The 16335-nt window shown below is 37.7% G+C and overlaps 1 protein-coding gene across 1 annotated transcript; it reads left to right on the top strand.

Annotated features, from left to right (window-relative positions):
• The first annotated feature begins 8908 nt into the window (after nucleotides 1-8908).
• On the top strand, nucleotides 8909-15919 carry LOC149145758 (acyl-coenzyme A oxidase 4, peroxisomal-like). Its single transcript, XM_089446766.1, has 12 exons — nucleotides 8909-9155; nucleotides 11434-11540; nucleotides 12629-12706; nucleotides 12803-12926; nucleotides 13087-13160; nucleotides 13270-13329; nucleotides 13543-13652; nucleotides 13947-14106; nucleotides 14395-14471; nucleotides 14589-14760; nucleotides 14862-14954; nucleotides 15382-15919. The coding sequence occupies exons 1-12, from the start codon at nucleotides 9059-9061 to the stop codon at nucleotides 15517-15519; spliced, it is 1290 nt and encodes a 429-aa protein (XP_089302892.1). The 5' UTR covers nucleotides 8909-9058; the 3' UTR covers nucleotides 15520-15919.
• The last annotated feature ends 416 nt before the right edge of the window (nucleotides 15920-16335 follow it).

Here is a 16335-nt window from a genome sequence, read left to right as displayed (position 1 = left end):
TCTATTGTGATAATCAGAGTTGTATCAAACTCTCTGAGAATCTAGTATTTCATGACAGGTCCAAGCATATCGACATTTGGTATCATCATCTCAGAGACTGTGTGGCGAGGAGGATCATGTTGTTGCAGTATATTTCGACCAAGGAGCAAGATGCTGACATTTTGACTAAGGCATTGTCAAAGTGTAAATTCGAGTTCCATAGAGACAGGATCGAGGTGGCAGATAATCCCTTTCTTGTTGAGAGGGAGTGTTGAAATGTGGCAACAAGAATATTCCAATTTTAATTTTTCCTTGAATTAAAATTGAGAATTAAAATTCGAATTTAGTCTCACTAGCTGCTTGGAAAATAATTAATTAATTCATCTTGAGTTAATTAGTTGGAGAAATTCAAGCTAGAAGTCTTTGTGAAGTCATGCAACAGTTATTCCTTTGATTGAGGAGATTATCCCTTAATTAAGGAGATAAGGATGAGTTGTATTTGAGTTGTAATTAGTTAGCTCAGTTAACTGAGTTAAGTCCAGTTAAATTAGTTCCAAACAGTTTGAGGAACTAATTGTGAGTTCAATCAGTTAATGCATGCATGCATGAAACTAGTGTACTCCAGATAACTGAATATTCTCTCATAAATAACTCATGCATGTCAATTCAGACAAAGACCCAGTTGAGATTAAAGGCAGGGATAGTGTACTATCAGTTGCAAGAATTTTCCTATAAGAAAATATCTTGCATGCAGAAGGAATTCATTCCTTGAGATTTGCGCAGTTTTATAGTGTGTTGGAGCAGTGTGTGAGATCAGTGTCACACAAGGTTACAACAGGAACACCCAGGGAAAATTGCGCAAGGAAATAGGAGGCTTGGAGGGCAGAGGAAAGGCATATGAGTTGTCTATTCTGTCTATGAGCAATAGTGAGGGATTGTACTGAGAGCTGGATAGCTGTGAGAGCTAAAGTTGTGTGTAATCCTGAGATATTTCCACTTTTATGATAATACAGATAGCAGGGTTTTTAGCTGAGGCTTTCCCCAGATTATTCTTCTGTGTTTCATGTGTACTGATTCTTCTTCTTTGTTATATGTGTTCTGCTTGATCTTGCTCAAATCTATTAAGCTTCCGCAAGTTTGATTGTAGAAGTAGATTAAAGATTTTGCTTTAGTATATTTCATTATCAGGTTAATCTACGGTGAGAATTTCTACAAGGAGCACAAACTAAGCCCACTCTTTCCGCCAAATCCCCCCATCAATCCATACCTAGAAGTATCCATGATAAGTAAACCCAATACTCAATTACCAAAAGACAAGACATACCTTTAGATTCGAGAGGCCCACCTTCAAACATATGATCAATAGAAGTGGGTGAGGGACCACATGATTGGCTCAGGTGGCAGAGAAATGGCACAATGAGCTAGTAGGAGGCATCAAGGGGTTGTTGGCTACCGTCTGAGGCTCATCACGGAGAAACATTTCTCCTAGGGATATCAACCATAAAGTGGTGGGTAACATGTGGCTCCAACTAGGACGTGATCTCTCTCGAAGTGGATGAGGTTGCTTGTAAGGGAGGTCACGAGAACTCCAACAATCTCTTGGTCACCGTAGACATGTTATCTGCACATGTCAAAGATCAAAGCAATGGGGCAACATGTTTTTCACAATGTTTGATGATAACCCATGCTTAATGTTAGCTCATAAACCAACATGCAACCTCTTTTTATTTTTATTTGTATGCAATCTAATATATCATGAGAAACATCATATGAAGTTAGTTCTAATGAAAAAATCATCATGCAATGCATCCTACTGTAACATGCATATAGTAATGCTAATACTAAGTGTAATCATAAAGCCAATGCAACTAACATATCATCACATTAATATACATATGCCTGCCAGTATGATTACTCTTGTAGCAACCCCCAAATTGATGTGGATGTAGTCACATCAGTGGGAGGTAGGAAAACATGTTCTCCATTTGAGGTAGAGGGAGGTCCCTGGAGAAAGAAAATTGGTCATCCTAGAGGTCCAGGTCTCCCCTTCAAAGTACAAAATGGAGGAATGAATGATTACTCTTGAGAACTCCTCATCGCAATCACTGCCTGTAATATCATGCTTTCAGGATGTCACATGGTTGTGATGAGAGGGGAACTAAGGGTGAGATAAAGAAGGAATGCAACGAATAGGTCTCTCAATGTGATGGTAACAACAGGGAGGGGAGTTCGCGAAGTGATCATATTCCCGAGGATGGGTCAAAAGGGATAAAGTATATTCAATGAAGGATTCCTCCTTGACACCATATTCAGAAAAGGACAAAGGGGTATGGTCACTCGAGGTGACACCAAAAGGGACGAGGGACTTACTTGAGGAAGACTCAAGGTGATGAACAAGAGGGAAAGGCAAAGGGGAGGGTGGAGTGGCATATTCAATGGGTTTTCCTTCCCCACAATTTAAAGGCTCGAGTGATTTGAATACATAATCATAAGGTGGGTAGGTAAGAGCCTCGTTTCTTTCCCCATTATAAGTGTTAAACATTAGGCCTTCATTAAAAGGATATTCAAAGATTGGACTTTCATTAACAGGAGAGTCAATCACTTCCATCAAAGATTGTCCTTCTTTATGCAAGGGAAAATAATAATTCTCTTTCCCAAGGGTATCAATGGGTATGCCATCATAATTTCCTGAGGGAAAGGGAAGGCCAATCTCATCCTCATCATCCTTGTCAGTGTCATAAATGGGAGCACAATCAAATTAAGGACCAAGAATTTCTCATTTCTCCCTTTCAATGTGGAAATAATCTTCAATGTCATTTTCCAAGAGGCTATTGGGGTCATCTCTCTCAAGGTTTTCAAAAGAGGATTCATCAGGAGTGATATCCTTGAGAAAGGTAGGGTTGGTCTCAATTTCACTTTCCATAAATTCATCCTTCCCAACACATGTGTCCTCTAAATCATCCTACCCGTCCTGCAATCCCAACAAGGACTCGTTTTCCTGCTCATCATCGAAGGCATCTTCATCTTGGTTGGTTGACAAACGAGACCTTTCTTGTTCTCTCTTCTCTTGAAGAACAATGGCTAAGGTATTTGTTACATGATTCTAGTAGTATGCTTCTAGGAGGAGAGCATTAGTAGGTTTCTCTTTATATTCACATTTCATCGTATGACGCTTCACTTCTTCATCATATAAGCAAGAGAAAACTTCATTAGAATTATATTCCCTTACTACCTCCCTACATGACCTGCTATATTCATCCATTATTTCTTGTGTGATTTGGAGGCTTCTAGGATCCAAATCTTTGTCATATTTAGAGGAGATGCCTTCCACTCCATTGTTATTCACCCTCAATTCCATAATTGGTATTTCCTCATCGTCCTCATCTTCTTGGTCATCTTGGTCATCCAAATCCTCATCTGGTAATGAGCTATATTTTTCCTTGATCTTGTGAGACAAGGAATTAAATGCACCAGTATAATAGGCAAGATCCAAGAAGCGATAATTTGTGGGCCCTTCTTCATACTGCTTCCTTATGATGTCGAGGTTGGACCAGCTCATGTTAAAAAAATTGAGTATGAAATCCTCATTCTTGTGCTCTATTAGATGATCACAAAGCTCAGTCCACGAATCCAATCTTTCCCACATGTATTGTTCTTCTTCGGGGCTAATGTTGTGGACACTTTAGTGACCATTTTTCATGATCTTGCATATAATGCGAAAATGGAGTCACTAGGGTGAATTAAAATGCCTTCACAAATGCCTGCTTCTCCCTACAAGTATTGACTTTGAAGTTCAAAGAGGAACTAGGACTTCGTTCCTCCAATTGAGTCGCCAATAATGATACATCAATGTCATATAGGGAACAAAACACATGTCTTGTCCCTGGAAAGGGCACCAAAAATGTTACCACTCAAACTAGCAGGTGACTAAAAAGGGGTTCCTAAGAGGGCAACTACTAAGTTAAGGCCAACGATGGAGGCTTAGCCCATTGTCACCATAGCTAAGTCTCCCTACTCTTTACAGACTTTCACCAATGGGACGAGTCCCAGCAGTGTAGCGATCACTTTGTAAAGTAGATGTCAATGGATAGGTGAGAAGTGACCTTGAAAACCCTTTCCCAAGGATGGAGTGAAGAATGGATCTTGCTTCCTCTTTAAGCAAGGGTCTTGGTCCACCAGGGGTAAGTGGGAAGGATTGGAGGGTTGATGGAGAAAGGGTAGGCTTATATATGAGTTTTTCAATCCCTATAATCCTTAGAAACTTGGATTCCCAAATGGTCCTTGACGAATATTCTTTATTGAGAAGTGGGACCACACGGGGCCAAGTGGACCCAACCCAGGTTCGGGGATGGAATGCAACAACCAATGATGTTCCTATCTTGGGAAAGGTGAGGGGAAAGGACCAAAAAGAACATTTACTTTGTAAGGTTGAATTGATCCTATTGAGGTCTAGCCTTGGGGATGCCTAGGAAAAATTCCATCCTAGAGCTAGGGCTTGGGATTCCTAGAGATTCCACTGTTAGAATTGCCTCAAATTTGGAGGAAAGGGAGGTATCCTGTAGGAGATCGAATCTTTTCCTTGGGTCAATTCTCGAGAAATTGATGCCCTAAGTGACTTAATGGGGCAAAAATTGGGGAAAAGGGGGAAAATGGTAAAAGGAAGGTTAAAATGATCACCCCTTTAAGGGACCAGTGCCCTAATTCACTTGGGGATATGGAGTCAAGGATGGTAATGAGTAAGAACTTGGTTTCTTGATCAAGGAGGCCCAGAAAATCAATTTCATCCAATGTTGAGAGAAAGAAAAGAAAAGGGACCTTCAAGCATTTATACTTCAAAGCAAACGATGCAAGCTTATCGAGACAAACAATCTCTAGGACATTCATTCATATAACATTGGCCCATACATTAAATTAGCTAAAACATGCTCAATTCCACATTTCAATTATGTAGCAACTAGCCCTAATTTTAGCAGTATGCAACAACAAGAATAATAACATCAAAATTCACTTACAACGTTATAGAGTATATCCAACCAGCATTTCGTTCACAAGACAAAGCTCCAAGACAAGATAAATAGCCCAAATCCATACGTCAAAATTCATCCATCTCCAGAAAATATCCTCCAAGGAAAAAATGTGAAGTTCTCTATGATTAGAGAGATCCTAGTCAAGTGATGATACAAATGAGTGTATATAACATCAATATATAGCCTCCTAAGGAGATTTAATTAGCCTATGGGCCTACATTAGCCGCTAATGATAAAATAAGGTGCAAATAAACCCCTATTGGTGACAAGCCCACCACACTAGCTCATAAGTGTGAAAATAACCCTCACAAGGGACCAAATAATAATATGTGCATGTCGTAGGGCCCTCAAAATACTCAATAATATCCTGAAGTGCCATATTGAGGAATAAATTCCTCAGAATGTGATGAACAAGGGGGTGGCCCCTTGTTCTCCAAGTAGGAGACCTGTGGTGCTCCTAGTGGGTATCAGGGCACATAGATGACCCCATGGGTCTTCATATGAATCATAGATCATTTGCAAGGTTCCAAGTGGTGGAATGAATGCTGCCATGACATCATACAAGTCCTGGACACCTATCAAGAGTGTGGGCTCCTATGGGGGCATGTTGGGCATAATGTACCAAGCATATCACCATCATCCCAAAAGTGGATCGCTAGTAATCTTTGAGCATCCATGAAGATCCGCAGAGTGTTGTGTGCTGCTGTGGAAGCCAATGGCTCTCTATGCACACCTTACATGTGTCAATGTAGACCTCTAGGGTTGGGGATCCCATATAGGGAGACCAAACCAAAATGGAAACCACCTATAATCCTGTATAAGATCCAATGTGTCCCTTAGGCTTCCAGTACAACCAGTCATTAAAATAATCGGGTAAAAGAGCTTACAAATCACGGATAACAACAAGGGCACTTCATAATGGCATGCCCTTCTGTAGTAGGCTTTGACATGTACTAGTGTCTCCAAGCTCCAAACGTGGTTAGGCAAGTACCTTATTAGGTGCTTTCAACCCTTAAAGGGGATAGTATGTCCAAGGTACATCCCTCTAATGGGGGTGGCAAGTGACAAATAAGTGAGGTGGAATAGGGAATGAGAGGGGCAACCCTGTGCCACATAGTGGGGCATAGGGGTAGCTAGATATGGAAGCCCACACCTGGGTATGTAATGTATAAGAGGGAACAATCGTGGTACAAGAGGTTCCATGTCCTTGATTTTTCCACCCATCTTCATATACCTTTTTATGAATTTTATATAATTAACTTCTCGGGGCTCAAAGGACAAGAGCATGATGTGTAAGATATAACAGTGATTACCCCCTTTTAGGTAGCGCGGTTCATTTCCCTCTAGGGGTTGGCACAATCATGGGTTCCTGAATGATAGAGGAGGCTCATCTAGGGCCTATAGAACCAAGGTGATGGCCAATGATTGGGGTAGAGCTCATGTAATGGCTTTTGCCCATGTGCTAATTATTTTTGTCCCGACCATCTTTTGCATTTTGTGGTACAATTTATCGTTAAATGTGGCCAATTATTCTTTTCACTTTTTGTTTTAATTGCTTCAACCCTTGGGGCATCATTTTAGGCCTGACCCAAGGTGGGGGCAAGGGGATAGGGAGGCTATCCCTATGTGGACCCAAGTGGGAGAAAAGATGAATGGGGGTATAATGAGTGGAAAGGGAGTAATGTGCGGGTAAAGGAGCGGGACCACACATGCAAAGTAGGGGTTTCCCAAGTAGTACCACCCTAGAACTGAATGGTCAATGAAGGAGTCTATCCCACATGACTAAGATCCAAGGGTAACACTCAAAAGAGATCAAGGGGACATGAGCACAAACTAATCCCACTCTTTCCGCCAAATCCCCCCATCAATCCATACCTAGAAGTATCCATGATAAGTAAACCCAATAGTCAATTACCAAATGACAAGACATACCTTTAGATTCGGGAGGCTCACCTTCAAATATACGATCAATACAGGTGGGTGAGGGACCACATGGCTGGCTCAGGTGGCAGAGAAATGGCACAACGAGCTAGTAGGAGGCATCAAGGGGTTGCTGGCTTCCGTCTGAGGCTCATCATGGAGAAAAATTTCTCATGGGGATATCACCCACAAAGTGGTGGGTAACAACCATTTTTCTTCTCTTTTCTCTAACGTTGGATGGAGTTGACTTTTGGAGCCTCCTTGAACAAGAAAATAGTTCCTTCTTCATTATTATCCTTGACTCCATATCCCCAAGTGAATTAGGGATTGGGCCCTCAAAAAAGGTGATCATTTTAACCCTCTTTTACTTTTTTCCCTTTTGTTTCCTAGGTCTAGCCCCATTAGGTCACCTATGGCATCAATTTCCTGAGAAACTGGCCACAAGAAAACTTCAATCTCCTAGATACAAATGCGCTAGTGGGTCGCCTTGCTCTCCTCCAAATTTGAAGCAATTTTGGCAGTGGAACCTCCAAATACCCCAAGCCCTAGCTCTAGGATCAAGTTTTGCCTAGGTGTTCCCAAGGCTAGAACCTAGTAGGATCAATTTGACATCTTTGGGAGAAAATTCTTGTTTTATCCTTTCCCCTCACCTTGGCATGGTTAAGATCATCGTTGGTTGGCAAAATCCATCCCCTAACCCGAGTTGGGTCCACTTGGCCTCATGTGGTCCCATTCTTCACCAAAGCCTATTTATCAAGGACTACTCGAGAATCCAAGTTCTCAAAAGGATTTTAGGGATTGAGAACATCTTTTATAGGTCTTATCCTTCTACCTCAACCCTCCAATCCTCATCCCCTCTCCCTAGAAGATCAAGTCCCTTGCTTAAAGAGCAAGCAAGCCCTATCCTTCAAACTCTTCTAGAAATGGAATAATTTGGGTCACTCCAACTCTTTATTGATCTACACTTTATAAGTGACTTCCTAACTACTGGGTATCCTCCCATCGGTGAAAGACCGTAAAGAGCAGGGAGTCTTAGTTGTGGTGATAGTGGGCTAAGTCTCCATAGTTCCCATTGACCTAATAGTTGCCCTCATAGAAACCCCTTTTAGGTCCCCTGCTAGTTTGAGTGGTAACATGACCAAGGAGATCACTAGCCTAGAGTTCAAATGCATGCAGAACACTTACTCTATGAATGCCATGGGGGATGGACATCTCATCGCATTTAAAAAAAACCATATCTAGGTGGAGCCTAGGCTAGGGACAACTTTAATGTTGAATGGAAGAATGGTCTGCCCATTAGTGGGACACTACCATTAGGTTATGTGAGACTTAGTCAAGCCTAAACGCTCCATGGAATAATTTATTCCCCCAGAGGTGGCTCACACCCTTAGCGCCTTCCTATGTGATTTGAACTTGAGACCTAATAGAGACTAAACCCCACACAAACTAATTGGTCTACACCTCATAGATAAACATCTCATCATATACTTTTCCCACTATTTAAATTGATCACTAATATTACAATGCAAACCATGTGATGATTTAAGTGATTACTATCGTCTTAATACTCATACTTAGAGAATTGGATTGTGGGAAATGACTTCATTAATATTAAGTATATAAGTATCCCCATTTTTAACAATGAGACCATATTAACATAAAACAAGCTCAATCAATGCTGAGAAAATGATCGACATGATCGACATGGACAAATAGTCTCATGAAAATTAAAATATCATTCATTCATTCATAATTGTGGGAGGATAAAGAATCTGACTATCATAAAAACCATCGGATTCGTTTTTAAACGTTGTAATAACCCCTCTAGTCTCGTTGTTTGTAACAAAGTTTTATCACTTCCTCAATATAGGAAACAAAGTTTTATCGCTTCCTCAATATAGGAACCCATGATCACACGTCAGATGTATATCCCCATCTTGACACGTCACTGTGAAAAGTTCTTTATATAAATTGGGGCTCAGTAATTTTTCGTTGCCGGATGTCTGCATAGACAGATTCTCTTCTGATTGGGGTGATAGTTGTTCTATATATTACTTACTCTTCTAATTGGCCGTATTCGGGAATTTTCCTCTGTGGGACTTGTCAAAAATTCAGCTTATTAGAGCAGAGCAATGGCCGATGATCGAAGATCTCATTTGGGTTTACCGGCGATGGATATTTCGCAGGCTTTTCCTCAGGCTACTCCAGCTTCCAAGTTCCCTCCCTGTGGCAAGTGCTTCTAAACTTACTTACGTCTTTATTCTTTTAAGATTTAGCGCCAGTTTATATTTAGCACATGGGTTTTGTTAATTTGTTATGCAGATGTGATGAAAAAAAGCCCCGAAATGCTTATCTCTGCACAATGATTTAAAATTTGACACCCTCGATGATCTCTATTTTTTTTGTTACGTACACTTTACTGTCAAATATCATCCTAGAATCACCGGTTTCATGGAATACCCAACTTGAATTCCATTAAAGCATATTCCAGATATTGCTGTTTTCTGCCTGATGCATTTTTGGTCTTCATTTTAGGAATTGAACATTATTTTGATTAGGGAATTTGATACTTTTAAGTTGGATTTGTTGGGGTTTTGGAATATGTTTACCCTTAAATATGAGAGAGACAAACCAGTGTTACGTCTTGCAATTAGTAGCATCAATTCCATGAAATTGGGAAGTCAAACAGCATAGATAATAGATCACAGAGCCAATCCCTATCCCGTATGGTCATTGTCTGTTTTCTTGTGGGGAAAATAGAGGTGGAAAAATAATGTATGGTCATTGGCTGTTTTCTGTTAGGTAGGGAAAATAAAGGTGGATCGATAATGAAATTTTATCAGTCACTTATCTCATTTCAAACAAACAATATTTTTAAGGTGGGTGATTTGGAGAATGCTCTGAATCACCAGGATACTATGAGTAAATTCATAAATGTATATATTATAATAATTAATGATTTATAAGTTACTTGTGCAGACCTCCTAGATTACAATGTCCAGAGAGAATATGAATGCTAATAGACAAAGATGTATTTAAACCTTGAGTTTCATTTACTCAAATCATAAAAATCACATAACAAATTGTTAATTGCACCCGAAACCAATCATGTAAAGTAATGTTACTCATATTGTGTAGGTGAAAATATCACGGTCAGAAAAATTAAAATATCATAAATATTAGGAAAATATTTTCAAACATCCCAGGGTATCGGTAAAATTAAACAAGACAAAATGAGTTCCAAAAATCCCAACCAGGCAAAATGAGTTCCAAAAATCCCCCAAAAAAGTTACTTAAAGTGCTACAGTCCATGGACACCAATATTTTCAATTGTCACTGTGGAAAAAAAATCTAAATTTCACCAGATTATCCTGCTGTTGGCAACAATAGAATTCTAAAGTAACAAGATGGATTGTGAAAATAAAATATTGACGTGATTTTCAAAGATAGGCATTAGTCAAAACTTTTGGGAAGTTTCCATTAGTATTCTAAATATCATGCTTCCTTATTATTTTGTATTTCTTTTAATGATGGGTATCATTAACTTCTATGTATTTGATTTATATGGTAAGATATTCATACTTATTTTTTTTACACAGTAGTAAATATCATGTTTTCATATTATTTTATATTTCCTTTAGGATTGAGTATATTAATCTTTGGTAATAATAAAGGTAAGATATATTTTATTGTGATATGTTATATTAATTTTAAAATAATATTTTTAATTTGAAAATTGATATTTAAATAAATTTTTGTTTTATTTATATTAATAATATTTAAATAAATAAATAATTTATAGTAACTTTAAAGTAGTTAAATAATCTATGAAAATAAAAAATGTTAAAATTTGCATTTGAGATTTTTTTGTTCTTCTCATTGGAGGTTAATCTTTTGGTCTCTTAGCTCACATCATATGACTATTGCTCTGGAAGAACTAATATCTAGAGAATATTCATACAAAATTGATCCACATCCATTTCCAGATGACAGTCATTTTGTGTTTTACCTTTTCATTGTAAGTGACACTAATTGATCTCTTCTGTGAATATTACCAAAAGCGCAGTCAAGGCAGAGGGATCTGGAGTTGGGACACTGTAGTACTAAATAAAACCCAGTCTCAGTTCCAATTTTAGCACACTTTGTTGTCCGTGTAGGTAACAGACAAGGTACAACTTACTTGACAATAGAACCATATAGGTAACAGAGAAGTTACAAGCTACTTGACAATAGAATCATATTAAACTGAAATTAAAATCTAGATCATGGGTTCAATAAGTCCTCTTAATCTAACTGAATGCTGAAATTGAATTAAAACTTTTGCAATTTGAATTTTGAAGTTTTAGATATTTTTTCCAAGTATGCAATGTCTACTTGAAACTAGGTCTCAGAAATTGTTTCAAGGAGGCAAGCATTTTTCCTGGTCTCGAGTGCTTCGTAGGTTCTGCGTTTCGGATACCAGATACGAAAATTCTCATCATCTTGTTATTTTGTTTTGATTTTGCAGTATCCGATTATTTTCAGTTAGATGCTTTTCTAACCCCTGAAGAGCGGTCTATTCGTAAGAAAGTCAGGGAATTTGCAGAAACAGAAATTGCTCCGATAATTGTTAAGGTATTTTCTTTTCCCTTTCATTTCAATTTCTTCTATTTTGCACATTCTCTGGTTTTATTGCATAGAATCAGATTTCATATAAAAAATTTCCTGCACATGGTGTCGATTTTAGCATGTTTAGAAAATTATGTTCATCGGTTAAACATGTTGCACTCTTTAGCCCATAAAGAGGGGATAAGTAGACAGGATATATATGTAATTGAGTATAGAGGAATTTTCCATAATCTAGATGTAAAATTCTTTTATGCTTAACATGGAGTTGGAAAAAAAAGAAAAAAGAAAAATATTGATGAATATTTTATATGAACCATAAATAAAATATTTCAATAATCATACTATATATATATAACAGAAAGCAAAATGTTTTATATGGTTTAAACATTTGAATGGTATGGTGGTATGGTGCTCACTATGAGGGAGGAGATTTGTAATTTCCTCTCTGTTCAATGTAGAGTTGACACTTGAGGCCCACACAACATACCAACACACATATATAAATAAAATATGCATTCTCTGGATATATCATGCATAATGAGAGATCAAATATATTGAAATGAACACTTATTTCATTTCTCTTGACATATGATAGATCTGGAGTAAGATAGATTTAGATTTAAGCTGATATTACCTAAAGTTATACATTTAAAATGTGGATAGCAGTGAGACTGAAATGGAATAAATTGGCTCCTTGCCTAATTCGACGGTGTTAACACTTACAACTTATTTTTGTTATTCGATCATCGATATTAATTGAGCATAGATTTCCAGGCATAATCTAACATTATATAGGCCAAAGATGGGATCTTCCATAAATTTTCCATCGTTTACTCTTTTTTTGCATTGTTTTCATTAGGGAGGGGAAGGCTATGATTTATCAGTCTTCTACTATAAAAGTTCCTGGTACAGTGATGAGTTACAGTTCCACACAATAAATTTGCATCTTTCAGGTCTTTATCTTGAGCTTCAATGTGAACTTGGTTGTTTTGCCAGTACTGGGAATGTGAGCTTGGTTGTTTTAACCATTCTGTTGTTTTGCCAATACTGGGAATGTGAGCTTGGTTGTTTTAACCATTCTGTTGTTTTGTCAGTACTGGGAACGAGCGGAATTTCCATTTGAGCTTGTGCCAAAGCTTGCGAATCTTAATGTGTCTGGAGCCACCATTAAGGTCTGAGCCTATGAGGCAAGATATAAGTGTCTTTCTCTTATTTAAATACTTCTTACGAAACTTTTCAATATAATCCAGAGAGTGATTGGTTCGTAGGGATATGGCTGCCCTGGTCTATCTATTCTTGGGAGTGCGCTTGCATTGGCTGAGGTTGCAAGGGTAGATGCTAGCTGTTCCACATTTTTGTTGGTTCACACTTGCTTGGCGATGCTTACAATTTGTAAGCTCAAAATTTCAACCTGCATGTTCTCGCTTCCGTTTGTCACAGTGCATCTACCATAAGCATTTTGACGTGGCATATAGCTGTGCTTTTCATATGATATGTATCATTGTAATTATACCAGTACATCTTATCCTAGTTTGTGAAAATACCTGAACAGCAATGTGTGGAAGCGAGGATCAAAAGACAAAATACCTACCTTCTTTAGCTCGACTTGATACTATATCATGTTGGGTATGTACATCCTTTTTTCAGTATAGGTTATTCGCTGTTCATGTCATTGTTTCTAATACTTAAGATGTACTAATCAATGTGGCATGTAATGTTTTTTTCATTTTTACAGGCTTTGACTGAACCCAACTTTGGCAGCGATGCAAGCTCTTTGAACACAACAGCAACCAAGGTCTGTTGTGATTACATTATCATTCAATTGTCCTGTCATAAGGCTTTTCCCCCCTCGAATGCTGTCTTGATTCTTCATTAATTATCGTTTGAAAGAACAAAAATAGTGGCATAAATATTGTCTTTTCATGCCATCCATTTTCGAAAGCAATGAAAGTAAATTCTAATATCTCATCCATTTGTGATGCCATTTTCTGGGTAATAATAATAACAGGTTGTAGGTGGTTGGAAGTTGAATGGCCAAAAACGTTGGATAGGAAACAGTACCTTTGCAGACATACTAGTTGTTTTTGCCAGGAATACAACCACAAATCAAATCAATGGGTAAGAGAAATAGTAGCAAAGATAAGTTGAATTGGCTATAATAATAATAGGTATTAAATCTTACTTATTTGACCTGTTCCTTATGTATCAGTTTATATGAACAGTATTGTTTGATGAACAATCTTGACTACAGCTTCTGCCTATGAAAACAAATGACAAAATGAAAGCATGCAAGATGAACTGCATGAAGAAGTACCAAGATTCCTTTTAAAGAAGAGGCTTCATATACAAGCATTATATGTCATATGTATTGAATTGTTTCCTGTATATCTAATTTCCATGGATTTTCCACAGGTTCATTGTGAAAAAAGGTACTCCTGGACTGAGGGTAACCAAAATAGAAAATAAAATTGGGCTGAGGTGTGTTCAAAATGGGGACATTCTTTTGAAAGAAGTTTTTGTTGCTGACGGGGATAGATTGCCAGGCATCGATTCCTTTGAAGACACAAGAAAGGTATGTTTGTGACCGTTGGCTGGTAATATTTGGATCTCTGAAAATCATTAGGAAATCTGCATAAAGGAAGGTGACCTGTACCAATGCATTTTCTTTTGGTGGGTCCATTTGATATAATCACCCTATTGCACTTTTATAGATTTTATCTGCTCTTAGGTTAAACATTTGTAATGTATGCTAATATTGTCATTGAAATGACAGTTAAATAGTTGTCTGCAATTAGCAATAGTTTCATTTGTGTGCCTGGTTTGAAAACCACACTGAGTTTATGTCTTTATTGTATTTCAGGTGCTTGTTGTATCACGTGTAATAGTTTCTTGGCAGCCCATCGGTATTGCAATGGGTGTCTATGATATGTGTCACAGGTGCAATATTGTTTTTTCTTGGACATTGACCTTGATTACGTTTGAATCTTGAATCTTAGTTCATTTTTGTACAGTTTAGTTGGGAATAAAGCTCTATTTCTGTTTTTCACTTTATAGGTATTTACAGGAAAGAAAGCAGTTTGGAGTGTCATTAAATTCTTTCCAAATCAGCCAAGAAAAACTTACTCGTATGTTGGGTAACATTCAAGCGATGAACTTAATGGGATGGCGACTGTGCAAGTTGTATGATGATGGGAAGATGACTCTAGGGCATGCCAGCTTAGCCAAGGCATGTGACTTAACTGCAACAATTTGGCTATAATCAGTTGTTTAAGGAGAGCACTTTTTGAGAGTCTGACAGATATATGCTATGTTCTGAGATTTGTATAGGCCTGGAATACCTTGAAAGCAAGGGAGGTAGTGTCTTTGGGACGAGAATTACTTGGTGGCAATGGAATCTTGACCGACTTTCTAGTGGCTAAGGTATGTACTGCCCCCTAGGATATGTATTGATGCCCGAAACTTTTAACACTGAAATGTAAGATATATTAACTAGTTCACAAGTATAGTTTTAACTTTTCCTCAGAAAGTGTATATAGAGAAAGAGGATCAGAGGCTGGTATAATGTAGCATCTCGCTACTTTTGGTGAAAAAGCATGTTATCTTTAGTAGGACTAAAATGGTGGGAAGTTTTTCTAATTCCCTTTTCTAATACTGGATTAGCATTTCAAATTTCTATTGAAAGAAGAGCCCCTTTAGAAATTTTGATTTTTTCCTGGTTCTGAACGTGGAGATTCTTTTCCTCTAGAGTGTGCATTTAATTAGATAGATCTGGAAATCAATCTGAAATGCGAAAATTTGCGTGAACATTGCTTTTATGTACTTAAATGCATGTTTGGTATTTTTGCAGGCATTTTGTGATTTGGAACCTATATACTCATATGAAGGAACATATGAAATCAATTCACTGGTCACTGGGCGAGAAGTTACTGGAACTGCAAGTTTTAAAGCACTGCCAGCTCGTAAACAATTAACTACAAAGTTGTAGGTACAATTCAGCTACCATGGAAAACTTCATTATCAGTATTGTTGGTTATCTAGATGCGTTACTGACAAGGCATAAATTTAGGGTTATAAATGTCAGAGTTGAAAAGGGCAATGCAGCCCTAGAAACTCTAGCAGCAAATAATTATGGACCAGCCTTTGTACGATGTTTTATGATAGAACGATGCCTAAATGAGAGACCTCCAAAATGGATAAAAATGGAATTGAGATAGACATACAAAGCAAGAGTCCAAATGCAGGCCCATCTACATTGGCTCAAAAAGCGTTATCATGTGTGCTATTTATTAATTTTCATCTCCTCTTATGTAGTCATTTTACAAGTAATTTTTCTTGCAGGGCTTGAAATAATATCATAATTTGTGCAGTATAGCAATATTTGAATATGTTATTTTAACTTGATCAGATATTTGTTCACGGCAATAATGATCTTTCATGTGATCTCAAATTTTCCCCTCCAATCAAATCTACAATTAATATGGGAGTCTTTTCGTGAACCAATTAACTCTCTCCTCTACTTCTACCATCAGTAACGTTTTTCTGGATTCGTTGAATGTGTTCTCTATGATTTATGTTATGTATAACATAATCATTATTAAAATATGTTAAAAGAGGTTTCAGACATTTATTAAATAGAGAAAAAGTACAAAATGGCCGCTAGAAATTGACAACAACAGAATATAGCGTTTACATATCATAACTATAAACAGAAACCTACTGTCTAGAAATGGAAGTTCAAATTTTGGTGGTCATGTTGGCCTCTCTATCCTCGTGCGTAGCAGTGCTTTAGAGTTCAAGTCAA

Source organism: Pinus tabuliformis, chromosome X (genome assembly GCF_031772625.1).
Source record: "Pinus tabuliformis cultivar Carrire ecotype Pingquan chromosome X, CPIR1, whole genome shotgun sequence".
NCBI lineage: Eukaryota > Viridiplantae > Streptophyta > Pinopsida > Pinales > Pinaceae > Pinus > Pinus tabuliformis.
Note: the sequence above shows the minus strand (reverse complement) of the source record. Positions and strands in the feature narration are given on the sequence as shown.